We start from the raw sequence: 19,590 nt of genomic DNA, 5'->3' as shown, positions 1-19,590 counted from the left end.
GGGTGGAGGCAACGTAGAGGTCAGATGTACAGGTGATTGTAATAGGGGGATGCTTCTGTGGCTGTGTTTCCCACTGTGCTCTGGATCCATGTGTGTCAGGCTGCCTGCAGGAGAAGCGCTGGCTGCAGTCCAAGTGTCGTCAAGTCACAGCCCTGAACTGTAAGTCGAGGAGAGTCGTTTGCACATGGTGACATCTCAGTGCTGCTGCCTCTTGAAGTTTCAATATTCAGGAAATAGAGAAATGGCCATGCAAAAAGTATTAAAAGTGGGCAAATTGCTGGCAAGCCTCAGTAGGAGCGTTTTTAATATCTACATTTGAATTTCATTACCAAGAAGCGTCTTTCCAAACCAGAGAAAATCAACTCTCTTTTCTACATGATTTTTTTTAGCCCTCACAGGGTTTTAGTGTTATTTGTGGTGGTCTCTGTAGCTCAAAAATAGGTTGTTATTTCTTCGGTTCAGGCTGTTTCAATGTATTAGATCTAATGTAACCTTGGTATAAGGGCAGTGATGTGAAATGGACTTACGTTAGCAATGAATTTAGCCCATTTTTGTTAGAAGTGAATAGCACAGAGGTAGTCCTCAGTGTCTCAGGCAACTGCTACAGTGATCAGTTTGGTTGTTCTAATATAATAAGCAGATATTGACTTTAGTTGAGGTGAACACTGAGATTTACTGTCTTGAAAACTAAAATATTGACTGAGGGAAAACCAGAGTCAATATTTACCTTGAGGGACAATAAATCTTGATGTTCACTGGAATATGAAGTTGCTGTGATTTTCAGAAGTGTTGAACCTTGTTCTGGTTTAAGCTGGAGGTGCTCATCAGGAAAGCTACCCAAAATACAGCTAGGAATTTCTTTTAATGAATCACATCAGTTTGGCAAGTGTACTTTTTCCTGTATGTCCTTTGGGAGATCGTTGTTACTACTGACCTCCATGTAAATAAATATGTTTCAGGGTGCTGTTAATTACATAAAAGTTCTCTTGTGTTTAGATGTTTGGACCTTTCATTAGAAGGTAAGTATGAGCTATTAAAAAAAAAAAAAAAAAAAGATAAACAACAGATATATATAAATGCTAACTTCTGTATGTTGTGTAGGAATCCAAGATACTTTAGGAAGAACTTAGGGTTTGCATTGGAGTGAGTAAGAACTGGCTTCTTTTTTTTTTTTTTTTTTTCAGAACAAACCTACAGTGGTTTGTGTCCCAAAAAACAACTTCTATCTTTCTTGCCCTTAATTCCTTTGGACCATGCCTATCAATTTGATTTTAGGACTCAGGTGTTAATATACAGATTAGTTGTGGTTACAGAGAGTGATACAGCAAGCAGTGCTGAGTTACAGAGCCCTCTGCTCATCCCTCCATCTTGTTCTAGCTTCTGTCCTTCAGGAGATGCAGTTCAGCCATGCAGCTCTGCACCAGTGTTGGATGTTCACTGGTAAGGGTTTTCTAAGTGCACTGCATAGTGGGTTTGTGTAAGTTTGGCAGCAGTGAGCGTTAAGTGGGTTGATTTCCCAGGAGCTGTTGTGTTTGTGCTTGGGAAGAGGAGTGGTGTATCCCAGCCTGCTCTGGCTCAGGTGTGTTGGCCCGAGCCTATCAACTTGAATCCAAGAGAGGTCCACAGGAAGCATGCATGGGATCAAGGTGCGTGAGGAGCAGCTGAGCTCCCTGGGTTTGTTGGGCCCAGAGAGAAGAGGCTGAGGGGCAGCTGCAGCTCTCATAGGGAGCTCTGCTCTCTGGTGTCAGAAACAGGACATCTGAGGAGGCTCAGGTGTGGTTTAGGGAAAGGTTCTGCACTGGAGGGTGGTTTGATGGGAGTCCTAACTTTAATGATGTGGATGCAAGGAGCAACTGAGCTGCAGACTGCTGTGTTTGTGGGCTCTTTGGGGCCAGCACGTGAAGCAGGAGCTGCAGGGTTTGAGTTGGTCCTTTGGGCTCTGCTGACATTGTGTGGCTGGTGCTGTGTGCCGTTGTCCGTGTGCGTGCCCTGCTCAGCTCATACAAACCTGCAGCTGTCTCCAGAGAGAGAGATGAGGCTCCCCATGCGGTCACACAGGCTTGACATGACTAGGCACCAGAATACAAATGCTATATTAACAGCTTTATTATTGCAGCCCTGCCTGCTTTCCAAGAGAGTGCATTTGAGGTATCACTTCACATCACTGTTAACTGTGTATCGTCTTTTTATTTTGCCTGTGCGTGTTTCCTCAGGTGGGTTTTAGTTCATGTGGCATCCCATCCCTTCCCAAACCCTGCTGGTTTTCTTATACAAAAATGTGCCACGAATGGCAAATACCACACATTTTGACCATCAAAATATACATGTTGTAAATTCCTGATGTTAGTTCTCTACTGTCTGCAAATGGGCTGCATGGGTTTTCCATGTATAACTGACTGTAAACCAGAAGGTGAGAGGTGACTGTGCTCACAAGGCGGCAGTGCCAAGCCTTTGGTCTGGGCTGGTGCAGGAGCAGCTGTAGCTCACTCCTTGCTGTGGGCTGGGTGCTGAGGTACTCATGGTGTTTGCATTCTGGTGTTGTTCACCTCCAACCCTTAGGGAAAACTCTGCTTATGCCTAAAGCACACATTTCTCACAAATATCTCCTGTAGAAAGCAGTGTTTAGTCAAACAATTCAGGCAGAGTGTAGCTGCTTTTCCCCCCATAGAGCAGAGACACTGATAAATACCCTGAGTCTCTACATCCATCTGTTGGGACTGTGCCTGCTTCTCAACACACTGCTATGGCCCTCTGTGCCTGCAGGCTGGGCTGGGAGCACAACTCCCACCCACAGGTGCTTCCTTGCTTTGCTCCTGTGTTTATCGTTTCATGCTAATGAGTGTGACTGCACAGCTAATTAGTGAATAGCTGACACTGAGACTTAGCTGCTTTGCATATAGATATACCTGTGTATCTTTAGCAAGTTACCTTCTTCTCATATGATAGGAAGTTAACGTGCCGATGAGGCACCAGTTCTCTTCTCAAGCCGATCTCCCCATCCTTCACCTGCAAAATATTGCGAATAAGATTTCATTATTGCTATAGTCATAAGCTATTATTTTAAAATGAAACTGTAAATCAAACGTGTAGCTGAAATTCTTTATTTGAGGGGTGGGGTGGATGAGTCTACAGTTATTTTATCAGTGAGACTCGTACCGATGACAGCAGCATGGCCATGGAAATTTTCACTTGCTGAAGAAGAAATCTTAGGTAGGCTCTGTTTTTGAGGGGCAGCAAGAGAGAATGTTGTATCTTCAGATCAGCTTCTGCAGACAGACTGGTTCAAAACAAGTAAGTTTTATTCATTACAGTAACAGAACTGTTGAAACATTCATTTGTTTAAACCTAGAAATCTGCTGAAGTACTGCTCCTCAGTGTGCTGCTTCAACCAGATTGAATGCTGAGCATCAAAAGAAATGTTTATCAAGCTTTTGTGTTATTTTTCTCAGTATTTGGTTGTATTTTTCTTTCTGCATAGATACTGTAGTTCAGGTGAATACACAGTCGTGTTTGATTGAGAGATATGTTAGAGAAAAGTCACTAGCATTTATGGTTTTGTGTATAAAGATGAAATTTGTAGGTTGTGTTAAATTACTTACCAGGATATGCTAGAAGCACAGGCAAATGAGTGCAGATTTCAAACATGTACCTTTTGAAACATGAAAATGATGCGGTGCATATGGTCCCAGTGAATGACATGATAGATTATAGTGAGAGCAGTCTGTGCAAATGAAATTGTAATGGAATTCCTGCTCTGGCTTTAGAGAATAACTTATTTATCCTGCATCCTAAGATGCTGCATGCATACTACAGTTTATCATATACTTAGAAATCCCCTGGCAAGTCAATAATGAATAAATGAGCTTAAAGATATGACAACACTTAGAGCATAAGGAGCAGAAGATAGGATGTTTTTCAGTCTACTCTTTTGTTGTTTTGGCTGAGGTGTTTCTGCAGAGATGCTGACCCGGATAGTTCAAATGAATAGTTTTGATTCTTTTTTCTGGCAGGTGTACGAGGCAGTCCCATGCTACACTGAGTGCAATCAGTATTCTTGGGTAGTCGAACCGTGGTCTCCGTGCAAAATCAACAGTGAACAAAATTCCCTCCACTGTGGAGAAGGAATACAAACGAGGAAAGTCAGGTGCGTGAAGACAAAAGCACAATTGCAAATTATAAAGAGCTCAAACATGCTTGCATAAAGCTGAAACAACTGGCTAAATGACAGTGAGTATGTTGTTAAGTCCAAAGTATTTCAGATGAAAAGAAGTGTCTGTATGATGATTAACAGGGAAAGCACTGAGAGATGAAGCCTTGTGTTATGATTAAGATTTCTTTCATGAAGAAGGCATGATGTTTAAATTAGAATTCTTTAACCTAAATGCCATACAGGTACAGCGCACTCCTGACCTGCACAGCCTCCATATTCTCGTTGCTAACATATTCCCTAGGTAATAGCACAGTGTTAACTGGAGTGGTGTTCATTATCAGTAAGTATTCATTCCCTAGGCTTAGCAAATACTGTGATTTCTAAATGTGAGGATGTTACTAATGGGGGTACAAAGGTTTGTTCTTTCTGGTTGTCATTTTCTCTTCATTCATGTGTCTTCCAATCAAAGTTAAAAGCTCCTTGTATGAAGCTTCAAATATTTATTTACAGTATTTATTGAAACCTGAATCACAGAAGTCCATCATGTGCATAGCATTTCAATATGGCTTGTTAACACCATTAATTCATCACTTTGACTTAATGCGTACAGCTTTGTGTTACATACAGTGTCCTATCTGCAGTTGTGCAGACTTGCTGACATCCGTCACTTCTGTAATAAGCTGATTAAACTCAAACAAAAATTTATGTTTTCTGTGTAGGTGTGTAAGTACTACAGAAGACCATGGAGGGGAAACTGTACCCGACACCCTGTGCAATAAGGCTGAAATCCCAAGTGAAATTCGGAAGTGCAGCTTGTACTGCCCCAATGAGTGTGCAGTGTCTGACTGGGGACCATGGAGCACGTGTCCGCAGGTAGGTTTTCCTGGCTGAGGTTCCGGTTGTATTCTTTGTCCTTCAACCATTGTGTGAAATAATTAATTTCTAACAACAAAGTAAATACGTTTTCATGGATCCTACTGCCTACGTGGTTGAATCTGGAGATTTCTTTATTTCTACAGAGACTGAGCTCTAGAAAATTACTTAGTAAAACACATAGGTATGTCTGTGACAATTCAATCCATCCTTTCACAGGTGAGGATCCAAACAAGCACAGCAGGTGACAGGATCGGCATTGTGTTGTGGTTAAGTGTCTGTTTGTGTCCCCCTACTCAGGGGAGCGCTCTGTGTGTGGTGCATATCTGTCATGGTTAGGGGTGGTGGCACTCCTCCAGACAGATCTTAGGCTGGAGGGAATTACAGCTCTCTCTTCTCAAAAAGACAGTATTTCTGTCTAGCATCTCCTCCAAAAACCCTGAAGGAAGATTTGAGGCAGTAGTAACAAGGGTATGGCAGCAAGATGTGTGAACAGTTTGTTATGTCACAAAATACTCTAAGCTCTCTGAATTATGCAACCGCTGCCAAATGCTCTCTGTTGTTTGTTAGTTTTTTAACTGTCCAAGATAGAAAGAAGCTGCAAATTTTGCCCTGTGAAAACTCTCTGGCCTCAAGGCATGCGATTTGAAAGCTATCGTTTCTCTCTGGTTAGTGTTGAAATAGGTGGTAGGTTAATTCTAAGCGGTTTTGTGACATACTTAAGTGGCAGAAATATTCACTGCCCTTACGTTAACAAGGCCATTATCAAAAGTCCGAGTGGTTATTGGACAGATACTTGTAGTACTGCTGACATAGGTAATTTCCTCCTGTAATATTTTGTGTAGGCTATCGATATACTCAGTAAGAACATGTCAAATGAAAGCTTGCGTTTCATTTCCTGTATTCACCTCCTCCTGAGCAGATCAGCTTCGATTAAGTAGAATTCGCTTGCAACCGATACAGATCCTTTCAAAATCCCACCCTGGTTGGGTTGTTTCTTTGCCATTAACTTGTTTTCAGAAATACATTTTCTTCACTTCAGCTTACAGTAACTAATGCAGCTTCTCAAAGCCGTTGGGTATTTTTCAGTCACATTAGTGAGTTGGTTATGAAGGACTGCTTGAGGCATCCTAATATCCTTAAGACACCCTGAGTTTTTGGTGGAAGACTCCTTTACTGCAATGGTGAAGTCTCTACAGCTCACAGAAGCACAAAGGGCTGACCACAACAAGCCTGATGGAATGACACCCCATTAGGTGGCATAACTTTTGGTGCTTCCAGGCTCATGTGCCACAGTCCTCATTTCTCCTTGTACATCGTTCTGCCATGGGAGATGTTAATTCATAAATATGAGGGTGTCTGCCTGCCAATGCAATTAACTGAACAATATGCTTTCACAAGCTGTTCTGCAATGCTTTGTTGTGAAACAGAGATGACTGTGTGTGGAGAGAGCATGTGTTTAAATAGTTCTGTCCAGATACAAAGCAATAAACAGCTTGAAGTTTTATAGACAAATAAAACCCTCCCTTTGAAGAGTTTACAGCAGCACTGTCTCACTTTTATAGCTACACGGGCTGTTTGTGTTCCTTTGGTTTTAAGAGGGCCACACAGCACAGTTCCTCCCAGACTGCAGATGCTTAATAACTCTAAGGCAAGCACTGGATTTGCTATACGTGCAGAATGACCCTTCTGTGAAAATGGTGTTTATTCATTCTGTACATGGGGCAGGGATTGAGGGTAACTGAATGGCCAGGAGTGAGGTGCTGCCAGCACAAGGATGATTAAAGCAACCTTCAGCCTCCTTAGTTGTCACAGGGAAAAGGTGGCAGCCAAGAATGGCCATGCACTGGTGAACATAGTGAATGGAGTTACAAAGGCAATGGAGTCAATGGAGTTTCTCATTTCATCTTTAAGAGAAGGTCTACGTATAGTCAGTTGGATAACTCCATTATAGCTGGGAGGTTGGATTTGGGCCTTGCATGGAAGCACTGCAAAAAACCACCCAAACATAAAAGTTTGCACCTGGAGCCAAACATCATTTTGGTCAAACCTGTTTGTGCCTCCAGTCTGCATCAAGTCTCTTGCCATGGAGTGGCACATCAATAAGTTGGTCTATGTAGAGCCTCTAGCTCATTAGGATTGCCTGTTCAGTTTTTTTGAGGGAATTTTACTCAGTAGGTGATAAACACCTGCATGATTTCCAACTCACCTCATGCTGCAAGTAAATGCCCATCTTCAGAGAATGTGCAAAACACTTTTTGTATATTCACTGAAAATACATTTCCTAAGTATGGCTCCCCAGGTAACTTAAAACTTTTGAAGGATCACATCACGCCTAAACAGAAAAGACAAACCATACAGCCTTGTTACTTTTCTTTCGAACACATTTACATTTCATTACAAAATAGTTGGCGTTATGTTAGACCTAGAACTCTTGTGAGGCATCTGCCAAAGAGCATTCTGGGAAATCCTTCTGTATCTCTGGCCGTGTTTGGCTTACAGGAGATAAAGAGGATTTATGAAACTTGACAAATTCCAGTTTGTAAGAAATGAGCAACTCCAATTTCAGCATCATCTTTGACTGAGTAGCTCTTTGGTTCAAGATATTTACCTAAGATTTGGTCACGTGAGAATTCTTTTCCAGTCACTTTGGTGCTCTGCTCCAATTTTATAGTGTTGATAATAAATTCATCCTGATAGCGGAATAACTAAGCTTTATCAGCCAAATATAAAAAGGCCTTTTAGATTATCCAGTTTACCCTTTGTCAATATGTCATTGTATACCCTGGATACTTTCTGGGGTACTACTTTATTACTTCTGTTTTATCTTGTAGCAGTACTCTTCCCATGTGGATTTTTTACTTTCAAGATGGTAAATGATCTTGAATCATATTGAAATCAATGAGTCATAAAGGTGGTGACTGCTTTGTCAATAGGAAGTATTTTCTTCAATACTTCTTTCTACAAAAGCATGCAGCTGTGGTTGTATTCCTTTTGGTTTCTTGATTCCTTTTTAGTATTACTCTTTGTAGGGGCATTTTTCTTAGTTCAAGGCGCTGCCACCATTCCTTTATGTAGATTTTTCAATTGAATTGCAATTTTTGCATCTTGATCGTGCTGCTATTTAACATTGCTACACAAATATAAATTGTATTTCCTCTAATGGCACTTTGCTGTGACCCAGAAATGCAACTGTCTGAAATGTAATACCTCAAGATTACTTTTGAGGTTCTGTCTCTTTGCTGGATTCAAGAAACTCATAATTACTGATTTAAAGCTTCTCTTTTACTCTCACATTCTCTATTGTAAGAAGAAATTCAAAATGGTTTTCTCTCTGATTGAAGACTATTTTTTGGCTCATAAAGTTTTCTTCTTTGTCGCTAAGTAACACCCATGTAAGTTAAATATCAAGGCTTTAAAGCCATTAAAATAACAGTTTGAAGCTTGCTAGTTAGTTAGAAAAAAAACTCATGAGCAAATTAGATTGACTTGCATTTTGCTTCAGAGATTTCATATTCATTCCGGCTACAATAGCGTGTTTAGTCAGACATCATCACTTGATTGCTCAAAGACCCAGCTAAACAATCTGGAAGCTGAAATCTTATCATCTCTGTTAAATATTCAGTGATCGAATAACAGGCACTACCTGCAGTGTCTTGACTTTGTCTTCATCTGACTTGGAAATATAATTAATTGACTTCAATTGAATTCATCAAAGCACTCTTAAAATGAGTTAATATGTGAGTTGTGCTACAAGTCCCTGAAATAATTACCTCAATTTTTTTTTTTTTGTTAGCTGTCTGCTACCTTGTGGATAGCAGTCACAGCCTTACTGTCAGATCTGAGTGGCCTTCATGTTTGCCTCATCTGTTGGTTTTCCTAGCAGCAAATTCTAAGAGGTCTGAAATTAGTTAATTAGAGGAGGTTACATGTCAAGCGAACGAGAGCAGCTGTCCCTGTTTCAGTGAGCATTTTCCTCCTGGATCAATAGCCATTTACAGTGCTCAGGACTTGTAACAACTGATTTATTATTCTCCTGAATCTGTGAGGTGTGTGCAATATTCAGATAACTGCTCGTACTAAAAGTGGCAGCAGGCAATACAGCTGACTCACAGGTTTCACAGTGACTTTCATCTCAGGTGTGAGTCTGAGTTGTTATGGTTTGGAAGTGCTTTCCCCCTAAGCCAATTGGAAAAGAAATCGAGGACTCATTTGTAGGTTTTGCGGTTCATTGCACGCATTACTGGATCTTCATCTCAACTGGTAACTTCACATGTAAGCTTGACAGAGGACCTCGGTATTATGAGTATTGGGCTGAAGAATGAAGATTGAATAGAGTTTAATTTCTAGACCAGGGGATAATTCCTTTAAGTCAAGAATAAGAATCATGCTGGCCTAATGCTTTCCTGGATGAACATACACTGTTCTTTGTCCATAGGTATGACCTGATTTTTTTTGAGATGGTTTTATCAGAAAGTTAGTGATTTATATATATATTTTAGATTTGTTGGTTTGTTTTATTCACCTTTATTAAAAATGTTTATAAAATAAATAACAGTTACGTAAGTATGCAAGTGAGTTTCAGAACTTAGATACATCTCAAAAAGGAAGTCTACATAAGTGCATTTTCATTTTAAAGGACTGCTCGTGTTACTGTAAGGGGATTGTTAAATTGTTCTGAAACATCCACGTCTGCATGAACAATACAGTGGTTCATTGCAGTGTTAAAAATAGTTAAACCTTGTTGCTGCCAACGCATTTACCTTAGTTTGAGGTTGCATGTTTCCTTATGAATAGACTTTTAAATATAATGTGGCCAGCTATTTATAGAGCAGCATGCTTAATACAAGCCATTTGATAAATAAAGCAGCTTAAAGGGCTTTCTGTTACTGGGTTACAACCTTTATGCTGAACAATTATGATGCATGTGAAAGCCTAGATCAGTGGACAGCTTTTTAAATCCACCACAAAGAAAGTCTGATAGAATATATTAATGTGCAACGTTAACAACCCTTCCTCAAGGACTTAGATTTCATAACCTTATGAAACCTTTATTTTATTTTGCATCCTTTTCTTCCAGAGCAAACTTTCTATACTTCGTCTGTTCTGTTATTGTCTGGAGCAAAGGCTGGGTACATTCTTTGTGTATGTTTATATCCCTCGCTTTTCATATTAGCTTAAAATAGTGTCAAGTGGTCATGCTAGAAAAATGTGACTGGCTAAAAGAAATACTAAAAAATGCAGTAGATATAATGCCAAGAATTCCTCTGTAGAATCAAGAAGATGGCTTTTATAGTTTCTCAAGTGAATAGTCCTTTAGGAAAGACACCAATTCATTCCTCTCTTAACGTGATATGTATCTACCAGTGCCTCAGGATGTTTTCTTTTTGTTATCAAATATATAATCTTGTCTGTAGATGCTGGGCTCAAACTCAGCTTTTTCACAATTGATAGAAAAGAATAATGAAAACAGTGAGATTTAATGCAGTAAAGTAGGGGACAGTCGAGTTATGCATGTAAAGAAACTTACTGTCAGTGTATGATGTCCTTATGCTCTAAGATATGCTGCATGATTTGTAAGGTATGAATTGTGACTTGAGTTACGTGCCCATTATTATTACCATCTAGAAATTAATTCCATGCCTACCAGTTATATCAAAGGAAGTATGTGCCTGAATTGCACACTCCATTGCTTACAGTCATCGAGGAGGAGTCTGGAATAAAACCAACAACCAACACTGTCTGTAAAGCTAAGTGCCAAAATTAGTTGGCACTTAACCTTGAAGGTACATAAAGTTACAACATCTGTACCTTCTGCTTCCATGCATCATAGCATTTCTTGTTTTCTCTCTTATATTTATTGCCAGTCAACATCCATATTCATCCTCCTTCTTTGATCCAGAAATCTCTAACCTGTACAGGCAGAAATCTATAGCCTGGGTGGTGCAGAAAGTAGATTTTCCCTGAATAAAGATAGAAATTAGACAAAGGTTTTCCACTGGCCAAGCAGATAGTAAGCTCTCATGATTCTCAGGTAGAAGCAAGACTAAGTTGTCCTTCGTTGTAGACCCAACCCTCTGGCAGAGCAGAGTCTTGGTTTCCTGTGGTCTGGCATCTCTCCAGAGCTGTTCTCATTGCAGTTTGCTGGAGGTGTCTTTGGAGTCAAGACCCAGCCCTTTACACTCAAGCCAGAGGCAGAATTTGAGCCCACTTTCTTGTCTCATTTCATATACCTGAGCTGTGTGCAAGAGCTGGACCCCATCACAGATCAGTGAGATCCATACAAGCATGGCATGGAGGGCTTCAGCTTCTGCACTGCACTCAGTTTAGCTGTCTTCTAGCTCTGACACAGTCTAAATCTACCTTCATAAATCAGTCTAAATCTGTCACCTTGACTATCAGGGTAGAAAGATTTCTATAATGCCCAATTTAAGCTAGTTGTTACATGCCAAATCCTCCCACAGGCATAAAAATAAATAGCATGACTGTAAGGAGATGATCTAAAAAAAAACAAGTAAAAATTTAATTCCCACAACGGCATACTGTAATTGTACATACTTGCCTGTCTCTGAACAGTGATGCTGACTGCACCTTTTCTTCTTTCATTTTCCTTTTGCTATATATACTGCACTGGCTGATGATGAGCACAAACCCAACTGCTTTCAAGAGGGAATGTCCAACTTTATGTAAAATTAATAATGAAAAGCTAAATCTATAGTCAGTAAAAATAGTATTTATTGGTGGAATGACATGAAGTAAAATTATGCCTTTTAAAGTACCACACTGTTTAATGGAAAGAGAGGAATTGGAAATGAAAGTGCTTAGAAAAGAGCTGATGCGCTTTCTGTTTATTAAAAAAAATAACGTGGATTCATATATGCTTGTGAGAATAAACTTGGTTTCCTAGTGGGATAAGAAATCTATCCTTTTCTGGTTTAAAACCTTTACCCCTTTTCTTTTCTCTACGTGCCCTTGTAAGAAATCCCTTCCCAACTTTTGGGCAGGCCTCCTTTAGGTAATGGAAGGATGCAATGAGGATTCCCTGGAGCCTTCTCTTCTCCAGGCTGAACAAGACTATCTGTTTCAACTTTTCTTCATGGGAGTGGTGCTCCAGCCCTCTGAGTGTCTTTGTGGCCTCCTCTGGACCTGCTCTAATAGTTCCACGTCACTCTTGTGCTGGAGGCCCAAGGTCTGGACATGGTACTCCAGATAGTTACAGGGGCCAAGTAGAGAGGAATTTCCTCCCTCGCCCTGCTGGCCACCCACCCACCCCTTTTTTGATGCAGCCCAGCATACAGTTGGCTTTCTGAGCTGCAAGCACACATCGCTGGCTCATGTTGAATTTTTCATCAACCAGCACTTCCAAATCCTTCTCTTCAGGACAGGAAGTTAGGTAGTGCCAGCCCCAGTACCAACACCTGAGAAGCACCACTCACTGATGGAATGGCACCTGTACTGTTTCATATGGAATATTATTTTTGAGTAGTCAGGTTGACTGTCCTTTTCTACATCTGTGAGAATACTCAGAATCAAGCCCTTCTGTAGTCTTGCCCAGATCTTGGTTAGCTCTGTAACAGTTCTCCTGCCTAGCAGCTGATGTGTTTCTTTATTACTTGTTAATGCTCTCAGTATTTCCCCACGAGAAACAATCTCTCTTCTTTAACTTTTGCTGTTTACATCCTCTAACTACTTCGGGTTTCCAAAGCCATTCCTTATTCCTTGCCATATAGTAAGTATTTTATTTTTCCAGCCTGGGATTTTTGTGGAGTCCTGCAGGAGTTGTGCACCCAACCCTATTGAGATTCCACAGTGGTTGGATGCTTGACTCCCTCTTGCTCCTTTGAAAATTCCAGCTTTCATCTTTTTCTTTGCTAGCCATTCCCTCCTGCCGCTTATTCAGTTCCATATATATTTGGTTCAATTTTTTACATAGTTAACTTGAAAGAGTAAGGCCAGAAAATCAATTATAAAACTAAATTGACTTCTCAATTGACGTAAAGAGAAACTCAACAAATAATATTACAGGATATTAGTTACAGTTTGCAGACTTTGAATTTTTGCATGTTTCCCATGTCCTCGGCTTGATTAAATGAACACTTTTGCGACAGAGATTCTTTATTATTCAGAACAGGTAAAAGTGAGTTGCTTATCGTATCAACCCTGGCTCCTCAACAAGGTGGCTCATCAGTGCAGTGAGAATGCCAGCTTCAGATCTGCAGTAAACTCCTCATTTGTTCAGATCCTGGCAAATGTGAGATATATCTCAACCTGTTGGAGTCGGGGCTGTTTCACTGTTCCACTAAAAGGACATCCTAGAGGGAAAATTGCCTGGCTAGCCAGGACTGCTGGGTGGCTGCAACAGCATGAATACCACACAGTGCTGAACTGCATCAAGGCCCTGTAATTGTGCACAGCAGGATGCGTGCTAGACAATACTGTTTTATTAAAAGCAGTTACTTATCTACAAATTATGCATATTGTCTGCCTACAGGTGGCTTGTTTTTGGAAAGGGAGCAAAGGCAGGTATTTTGGAGCTGGCACAAACTTAACTTCTTTCCCAGTGTTCGTTGATTTGTTTCTTTTCCTTCGGTAAAAATGCAGAAGAAAATTAATTAGCAGTAGCTACAGAAATACCTGCTTTGATTTTTTTTGTTTCTTTTAAATGGTCAAGTCATTTAAGCTATTACTGTGAGGATGAGCAGACTGGTTGTGGAGAAGGCCATAAACTATTGATAAACAGCACAGGTTTAATTTTCAGACAGTTGAGAACAATTAGTTGTTTTAGATGAGCGTGGATATTCAGATAAGATTACCGTTTAAAATGGTTTGACAAGATGTATGTCAACAATCAGAACATAACACAATTTCCTTCATGTAATATAAGCATTAAGGGACACGCACCTTGACAACAGTTTTAAAAGCAGACCAGAACTTTTCCTGTTTGTTCTGATATTTATTCTGTTTTGTTAATGCTATCATCTGCGCTACTAATCCAGTTTACAGCAGTCTGACATTTTATGCTGCAGTGCCATGACATCTCTGTTTAATATTCACAGTACAGGAATTATCCATACTTTCACCCATGCAGGGTTCAGTGTTTGACAGCACTTAGTAGCATGATAATAAGCCTGTGGCTTTAAGCTGTTAGTTTTTTATTTTATTTTATTTAGAAGACTCTACAGAAAAATCATGTTTTAAATTCTCTATCACTTATGAAAATATTTTTCTACATGTTTTGTTTTCTTCATTTTCTTTGCTGTTCCAGAGCAATCTTTGGTCCTAATGAGAGACTGTTAGGAATTAAATAGGTCATCTTGTTCAGTAAATGCCTCTGGATAATAGAGATTTATTTAATTGGGATTCATTTCCATTAGGTTTGCTGGGACCACTCTCAGTTGCCCGCTTTGTGGGACTGTGGAAGAGCTCTGCTGAGGCTCAGTGGGCCAGAGCCCTCGGGGCTGGTGTTCTATCCCAGCCTTACAGCTAAAAAGGCCATTATATACTTCCATAATCACCCTAGCTTCAGAATAAGCCTATTTATACCTTTTTATGAGATCATTTAATGAGACAAAACAGCTGTCTGTAGTGCTTTTAACCACCAATTAGCCCTGATCGCTGCCACAGCCATTTAATTTTCAGCACTGTGACTCCATCCTCCCCAGGCAGTGTGATGTGGGCACGACAACTAAGCTGGGCACACGGCAGTGACACAGCTCTCTCTGGTCCAAACCAGAAATCATGTGTGGGCAGAAGTGGGTGGCACCTCTGTGTGAACTGAGAAGAGGTTATGTCCTTACGTCCCTCATGTTCTGGAGGGTGGATAGTGAGCAGGTGCTGTCCTCACCACAGAGGGGATGTTGTAAGACTGGAAGCATTTGGTCACTGTTGCTAAGAGCACAACTGAAATGGAAACCAGAAGTAGGGATGGAAGGCTGGTGAGAACAAACATCTGCAATGCCTGTGATGCACAAGGACAAATGAAAATAGACTTCACTTGGCTCATACTCATGTGACTATGTGAACAAGCAGAATCCTGGGTTATAACCAGCCTGACGTCAGCATATCATGTCACAGGCTGTAAAAAGTCACCTCATTTTGTCAGCACAACTCTCTCTCAGCACTGTGGGTGTGCTTGTGACAGCCCCAGCGCCATGTCTGTGTATTCATCGGGGTCTCTTGTGCTGTCCATCACTTCTGTATGCAGGTGTGTGATCCAAGTACTGTGCAAACCCGATCTCGGCAAGTGCTAAGATCTCCTGTCAGTAGAAAGCCTTGTCCTGAAGATTCACAAATGAAACCGTGTATTCTTAACCAAAACTGCTTCCAGTATCAGTACAATCTAACAGGTAGGTATAATTTTCCAATCTATTCTTTCCAGGAAGGGACACAAATTACAGTGCACTTTAAACTGATGTTCTGCTTTCCTAATTATCTTTATGTAAAAGACCCAGGTCCTTAAAGGCTTTCTCCAGTTGTGTTGTTAGTTATGTTTGCTTGCTGTGTTGGTTTCAGCCTTGTCACTACAAGGCTTACTTGCAGACATCACTAATTTCACTAACACTAATTACATGCCTACATTTCTACAGGTTAATGGATAAATGTAGGATTTTAGCAGTTATCGTTGTGTGTGTTCTGGAAATAGAACAAGTCAAATGGGATCTCTTTGTTTGGGCATCAGCAGAACTGTGTGCAAAGCTCCAGTTATAAGAGAATGTAACATGTATGATTCCAGGGAAGGCAATAATACCCAGCAGAAGTCTGATCTGGAGGTGATACAGCTTATCTGGGTGGGCATAGGATATTGAAAGCAAAATACATTGTTTTGGCCTTAGTCAGGAGCAATTAGATCTGTTTCTTATATGAACTAGCAAAAAGAAAAAGTGCGAGCCCTTTTGTTTTGACTAACTCAGATCATTGAGAAAGATACTAAGAGGAGATCTGAGATGAACTTGTAGACTGGTGGGGAGGAGAGCAGAGCTGCAGAAACTGTTACGCCTGAATACATACCGAGCCTGAGAAATACAGACAGCATGATGATGAAACCTTTTTTTAGCACCATATTTCAGAAATGAAGAACAGTTATGCATTGATGTTTATCAAAGGTGGAAGACAAAGTAATATGTTTTTCTGCTGGTACGCTTCCTATTTCTTGCTGGTGTATGGAAATTTTAGTTGTGCATGTTATGTTTTTTGTTTATTTTAAATGGTGTTTTATGGCTTATTTTGCTTTGCTTGCATACTGCTCCTCATAATTTTGGACGAGCAATATGATATGAATTCTCTCCTCCTAGTAATGCCTGTTTTAGTTCACGAGTACTTGAGCTCTATTTGAAATAATGGGAAGCTTTGCTTTGAGACATAAAACGGATGAAATTATAGTTGCTTTTCAGAAACTTCCACAGCTACTTTATCAAAGTGAAGCTTTCCTTCTGACAATACAGCCCTGCAAACGCACCAACTGGGTTTAATTGATACGCTTTATCAGCATTTAACAGTTTTCTGTGCACCGTGGTGTACTGGTTTTGTTCAGGATTATCTGGGTGCGGAAGCTCTGAGCTTCAAATCTGAGCCTCGCTTTTACTGAAGAGCAACTTCCTTTTGTGTGCTTTCTTCTTGGGTCCGATACGAGCTAACATGGTGAAGTGTAACTCGAAGGCGAGTTACAGCAGAGTGCTGTGTCTTGTGCCTGCAGCCTGGAGCACGTGCCAGCTCAACGGGAACGCGACGTGCGGGCGAGGAGTTCGGAAGCGGCTCCTGAGCTGCGTGCGCAGCGATGGGGAGACGGTCAGTGCACGGCACTGCGAGCAGGTGAAGAGAGAAGCCGCGCGCCGCGGAGAGACGGGCAAACATTAATTGAATTCTCCTAATTTTCTGCCCCTCAGCAGCATGATGTCGCCCTGGTTATGGCTTACGTGTGCATTTTGTTGCTCGCCGACAGCGTCGCCTGGAGAAGCCGGTGGAGACGAGCAGCGAGTGCGTGGTGCAGTGCGTGGTGGACTGCCGGCTGTCGGCGTGGTCGGCCTGGTCGCAGTGCTCCCAGACGTGTGGCTCCGGTGGTGAGTGCCCTCCTGGCCTTCCCCTTCCACCACACACCATAGAAATTCAACATTTGACGTGCTTCAGACAGCCCGTAGGGGTTATGGAGATATAACAGGCTGTTTTCAAAGGAAACAAGTAGAGATGCTGGAAGGTGGGACCTGACTTAGTGGGCACGGTGGTGATGAGTTGACAGTTGGACTAGATGACCTTAGTGGTCTTTTTCAGCCTCAATGATTATTTTGTTACTTAATTTAAACCTTCAGAATTCAGCCATAGGAAACAGTAACCCCTCCCAGATAAAGTGAGTGCTTAGAGTTAGCAGAAATGCTAGGGAGTTACAGGATTCCTGATAGATATAAAAAGCTTTTCATATTACTTTTAGCTACATAGTGAAATCAAATTGAAGAAAAAAACAGTAAGAATATTGTTCTTGAGTTACTATATGTTGCTGTATCCATCCTGTGACCAGCCCCCTTTGTGTTTGTATGACTCCAGTAACTTCAGCAAAGTTTTATGTAGTCCGTACTGCTCACCTAAGTAGAAAAAGCAAGAGGATTAGGGCCTTCCTTACTTCTGTATGAGTTAAATGAAACTTTCAGTGTTGATACGAGGAAATGCATTGAAGATTGTATTCCAAATATGCTCATGATATTATTTCCCAGGCTTGTAGATTGCATCAGACATACAGGAAATATTTAAACCAAATTCACTGAAGATCAAAAAGAAAAAAGTTTGTAACTTCCATTAAATGATCTCTTCAGATTGATTTCAGAAATCAAAACATGTTACAGAAGAAGCTTAGTATTTGAATCAGCTACGTTCTTTCTTTGCTGAGATTTTAGCCTGTTGTAAAACAGTGCTCTCTTAACATAAATGAATAATTCATAGATAGTATTTTAAAATCTAGGAATACTATTCATTCCAAAGTTTATTTTTCCTTCAAAATCCATTTTGGAGGGTTAATGCTCATGTTGCTGAATGGACTTAAGAATGTTTTTGGAGTGTTCAATCACTCACTGAAATAAATAGTGCAAAAGCAAGTTGTAACTTCCTTATGGCTTTTAGCATGATTAATGGAGCAGTTTGTCCTGTGTAATGCCTGAAGGTGTTTTTCTCTTGAGCACTCAGACTGCACAGTCTGCAAAGAGATGTGCTACTACAAATAGAGGCATACCTCGTATTCCTGATCCTGAAATGCTCATCCAAATCCTAAAGACTAGTTAAAGAATTGATGGTTGGTAATGCATTTAAGGAGCAAATACTTGCATTGTGTCTTAAGCCAAAGCTGGGCATCTGCAAGGACTGAGCCAACTGAAGTCTTCAGTGCCCTGCAGAAGTGGAGGTCTTCTGAGAGTTCCTTGCTGGGGGTGTCAAGCCACATTAAAGATAATTAAACCACATAGTCAAACACGAGCTTAGTTCAGTCTGGGTCATCTTCTGCTTCACAGACAAGATAAGTGTTATACAGTGAGTAGAAAACTAATTAGAGCAGATCAGGCTGTACACATGTATGATTCAAAAGCTGAAGGTTACTGTTCTGTGAAAGTACAGACAGTAAACAATCTCTGAAACCTACCTTGAATTCTGATACCAAACACAGGAGATGGAGGTGCCTCTTCACCAGTCCTGTAGCTTGGCCTCTTGTGTGTTTCCAGCAGCAGAAACCTTCCCTTCAGCTTCTTCTTTATCTTCCAGTTGGCTATAAATACTACTAATGGTAGTATCAATAGAGAAGTCATTATCGATGTACCCCCTCACAGGTGGTACTTCACAGATGAGTATCATGCAGCTTTCCTTCCCAAATGTTGACAGGCTGCAATACTGCACCATGAGTTTCTCTTTGGCATTTGTGAGAATAGGATTAAGCCTCATATTAGACACAGGAAACCAAAGGATGATAGCAAACAAGCTGTGGGAATATGGAGTAGTAAACACTGATTCTGCTTCCCTTTGCCAAACAAATAATTGCCCACTTTTTGATAAAGCCAATAGCTGTAGGACTTAAATGCACACTTCTCAGAAATAATTCACAGCAAATCAGCTGTGTGTGCTGTTACTGGCTCTGCTCTTCTCCTGTTCACTCAGAAAAACATTGTGCTTTTCTGGCTTTCTTGGAGAGCATGTAAAGGGTCCTCTAAAGTACCAGAAACAATTTCAAAGGGAAAAATAATTTAAATATCATTCAGATCAAAATTTAGTATTGCTAGATTTATGCTTTCACATGTTTCTTAACTCAAGCAACGCTGCTAACGTTTTCATTCTGTCCTTTTCTTCCAGTAATTTGGTTTGCTGTGGTATATTTTAATGGATGGCGCCTTTTTCTTGCCCAGGTTTTATTTTATGGAACAATGCATTCAAACACGATGCGGTGCTGCTGTGTATGTGGCTCTGACATCTAACATGGTTCTGGTACACAGCAGCCGAAGGCGAATATATTGATTTTTATAAATGATGATGAGTAAAATAGATCTCTTCCCTGCCTGCACTGAGCCTGCGGAGACGTGTAGCACATTTTGCTTGTTGCAGCT

At 40.7% G+C, this 19,590-nt stretch overlaps 1 protein-coding gene across 1 annotated transcript in view; it reads left to right on the top strand.

Moving 5' to 3' along the window:
* The window catches only part of THSD7B (thrombospondin type 1 domain containing 7B), a gene marked incomplete at its 3' end in the record, with an annotated part of 241,747 nt that overhangs the window by 205,635 nt on the left and 16,522 nt on the right, over positions 1-19,590 (top strand). The window contains exons 15-19 of the mRNA XM_079539376.1: positions 4,011-4,144; positions 4,870-5,023; positions 15,228-15,369; positions 16,716-16,831; positions 16,962-17,079. Of these exons, the coding sequence (XP_079395502.1) occupies positions 4,011-4,144; positions 4,870-5,023; positions 15,228-15,369; positions 16,716-16,831; positions 16,962-17,079 (664 nt within the window). The remainder of the gene's footprint in view (positions 1-4,010; positions 4,145-4,869; positions 5,024-15,227; positions 15,370-16,715; positions 16,832-16,961; positions 17,080-19,590) is intronic.

Source organism: Tetrao urogallus, assembly GCF_951394365.1.
Source record: "Tetrao urogallus genome assembly, chromosome: 8".
Lineage (NCBI taxonomy): Eukaryota > Metazoa > Chordata > Aves > Galliformes > Phasianidae > Tetrao > Tetrao urogallus.
The sequence above is the reverse complement of the archived record's forward strand: the minus strand, read 5'-3'. Positions and strand labels throughout refer to the sequence as shown.